Source organism: Hyposmocoma kahamanoa, unplaced genomic scaffold, assembly GCF_003589595.1.
Source record: "Hyposmocoma kahamanoa isolate Upper Pololo Valley unplaced genomic scaffold, ASM358959v1 240, whole genome shotgun sequence".
Classification (NCBI taxonomy): Eukaryota; Metazoa; Arthropoda; class Insecta; order Lepidoptera; family Cosmopterigidae; genus Hyposmocoma; species Hyposmocoma kahamanoa.
In genome coordinates, this window is record NW_020653757.1 from 1,149,223 (window position 1) to 1,152,390 (window position 3,168).

At 35.9% G+C, this 3,168-nt stretch overlaps 1 protein-coding gene across 1 annotated transcript in view; it reads left to right on the forward strand.

Annotated features, from left to right (window-relative positions):
• LOC113228793 overlaps positions 1-2,709 on the forward strand; it is a 16,194-nt gene extending 13,485 nt beyond the window's left edge. Inside the window, exons 6-8 of the mRNA XM_026462177.1 lie at positions 381-556; positions 1,652-1,904; positions 2,551-2,709. Coding sequence (XP_026317962.1) covers positions 381-556; positions 1,652-1,904; positions 2,551-2,706 — 585 coding nt within the window. The 3' untranslated portion in view covers positions 2,707-2,709. The remainder of the gene's footprint in view (positions 1-380; positions 557-1,651; positions 1,905-2,550) is intronic.
• The last annotated feature ends 459 nt before the right edge of the window (positions 2,710-3,168 follow it).

Genomic DNA, 3,168 nt, shown 5'->3' on the forward strand with positions numbered 1-3,168 from the left:
AACGTTGTTATTGTTATACTGCTCACGCAGGTGCACCTCTCTCGCCCTTCGCTACTCAAAGTTTATTTGCATCCATTTTGCGAACGCTGTCGCGTCACTGTAGTTAGGTGCCCGAGTTCTTCGCATATACTTAGCGTTTATTTATCATTGTCAACCAAGTTACATATTTAAGTTTTAATAATTTTAAGACAAAATTGAAAATCCCGATAAACCCGTCCTTAGCTGAAAATCGGGTTCCAAAATAGACGGTCACACGGTTCTTTCGGCTAACCGAGTAACCGGTTTGCATGTCCTACTTCTAAGATTCTGCGCTCTCGTGTATGGCATGTCCTGCATAATAAGTAAATCTGGCGCTAAAAACTATCAAATTACAATTGCAGTTCTTCATGCAAGATGGCAAGAAGTTTTGCTTTACGATGGTTGGTGACATGTGTCACCACGACTTCAACCTGATTACCTCTGCCGATAAGGACTTCGTCAAGTTTCTGCGTTGGTTCAACGAAACTGGACGGCTTCAGAACACGCTGCTTATGGTGTTTGGAGATCACGGTCTTAGGTATGATTAATTTTCATTAGTATTATTAATCCCAATTTGTAAACATTACAATGACGTAAGATTCACAAATTAGACACCATCTTTCACTTATCTGTCAATATCTCTCTTTAAAAAAGACAAGACTACAGAGGTAAAAATGTCGCTTACATTAAGCCGGCGGTAGTGGCTCGAAATAATAAAATGTAACAAATATTTATTTACAAAGAGTAATAGAGTACCTTACTCATTCTTCTAAAGATAATCTGACTTACGTATGAATAGTAGAGTTTAGTCTTATGAAATAAAGATAATGTAAGATTGAGTGAGACACGTAATTGGGTGATGTTGATAATTTAAAGACTTAGTGGTTTGAGTCTTAGTGGTGCTCCCAACTGTGATATCATGGCTCTAAATAAATATACGATATATAATATGTCGGAATAAGACGTAACGGGAGACGTTGAGGGCAACTCTCTCATCACTGATTGTGTCAGGAATTGTTTTGTTTAAATAATTAAATATATAAATAAACACAAAACTATTTGGAGTATAATAAACAAAGAGTCAGGCAAGGTTAAACAACACGATTGAGATATATCGCTGTGAACACTACAGAATCATTAAATTCCTCCCCTTCTCTTGCTATTGATTTCCTAAAGGAAACTGGGAACGTTTGTGGCAGCGTATTTAATTTCATCATCATATAAAAAACATTTTTTATCGGTGCAATTCATTACCAAAACTGTAGAAAAAAAAATAAAAATTTTATGTTTCCTTAAAAATGTTTAAACGTTCTAATTACCGTATCCATGGTACGGTAATTAGATCTAATTGCCGTTTTCATAAAATATTTGTAACTTGAAAATTACTTTGTCTATTTTAAAGCCATTTAGACATATTGACAGTTTAGTTTAAAGTTTTCATATTTCAATGTTATTGGGTATAGTAGGCTAGAAAAAACAACGGCTACGGTAATTAGGCCGAGGACATCGAAATGGTTACGGCAATTAGGCTGAGAACAACGAATATGAGAATGGTCGATTCCGTAAACAATAAATCGAATTCGGGTTAACTGGCATCGACATATATAATTGAATAAAATAATTCCTTCCCCAGACGTGCGGACGTGCGTGCCACCTACCAGGGCAAAATGGAAGAACGTCTACCCCTAATGGCAATAGTATTACCAGAACAACTAGTAAAAAGTCGGCCAGAAATAAAGTCAGCATTAAAAGCAAACGCAGACATTCTGACAACGCCTTACGACATTTACAACACTGTTCTAGACGCGGTTGATATGAAAGATCATTGGATTACTTATAAAGTCAATGGCGCTGATTTACCTAGAGGTTTGACGTTATTTAGGCCGGTAAGTTTTTGTCTGTTTTTGATAAATATTGCCTTTGAAAATGCAATATATATAAATGATCTTGTTGTGTTGTGGAGCTTTATACAGGGCGTCTCACGTTTATGCCACACGGTTATGCCACACCTTAAATACCGCATTGAGACAAAACCCTGAAGCAAGTTTTAAAATAATTTTGATTTTAAAAACAATTCGAACTTCATTCAAAGCTTTGTATAATCGCTTGTCTGAACCAGGAATCGAACCCGCCAAATGTGAAAAAAGGCCTATAATTTTACTATACTGATCGAAAGCCTCAATTGTAAGGATTGTTTTCTTCGAAATAACATAGCGTCTTAAATAAAAGGAAGACCATGTAAACAAGACCATTTGTAAAAATAAAATAAAATAAAATTAAAAAAACAAGTATGTAGCCTAAATTGGAATGAATGTACGAAAAATTAAAAAATAATGTATTTAATTAATAACTTTTGTGATAATAGTCAAAAATAGGATTTGCATTAGTATTAGACACAATTGGTTGATAACTTTACCATCTCGATCAGCCTTGACAACTTGAAAAGGTCCCGAAACTTTGGTTTGTTTGAAAAAATAAATGTACGCGATTAAGGTTCCAAAAATTAGTTTCATTTCCTAAACTTTATTATAGATCCCTAGCACCAGGTCATGCAGTGAAGCCGCAGTAGAAAGCCGCTGGTGTACGTGTCACACTTGGCAGACCATCCGCTCGTCCGACAAGACGTATCACCTTGCTGCTGCTGCGTTGGTTGACCATATCAACAATGTCACGGAGTCCATTAGGTAAGCCCCCGTTCACACGGCATTGTATTGCACGTTTTTTGCATATTGATATATACCGAAAAAACAGTGGCGCATACATTATATACATGTCGGAGTCAAGTATCACTTCAAACGTAATTTATTAGATAAACGATTTATAAGGCTAGAGGGCGCTGGTGTCGTTGATTCAGTTGAGTTAAATGAGTGACCTGACACAATCCTATGACATGATGGTCGTTGGTAGTGTTGCCATATGAAAATAAGAAGTAAGATGAAAGGGTTGTGACTAATGTGTGTCTAATGAGATTATTGAGAATGAGAGAATGAGAAATAAAATAAGAAAACTTCAGGTCCACAGAAATTTATTGTAAGTTGATGGTGAAGAAAGGAAAAGGCTGTAACAAGACAAGAAAAGGTATATAGAAACAGGTACAGCAGTATAAAACACTCCTTTACTACGGATTAACATAAACAGTCCAGACACTTA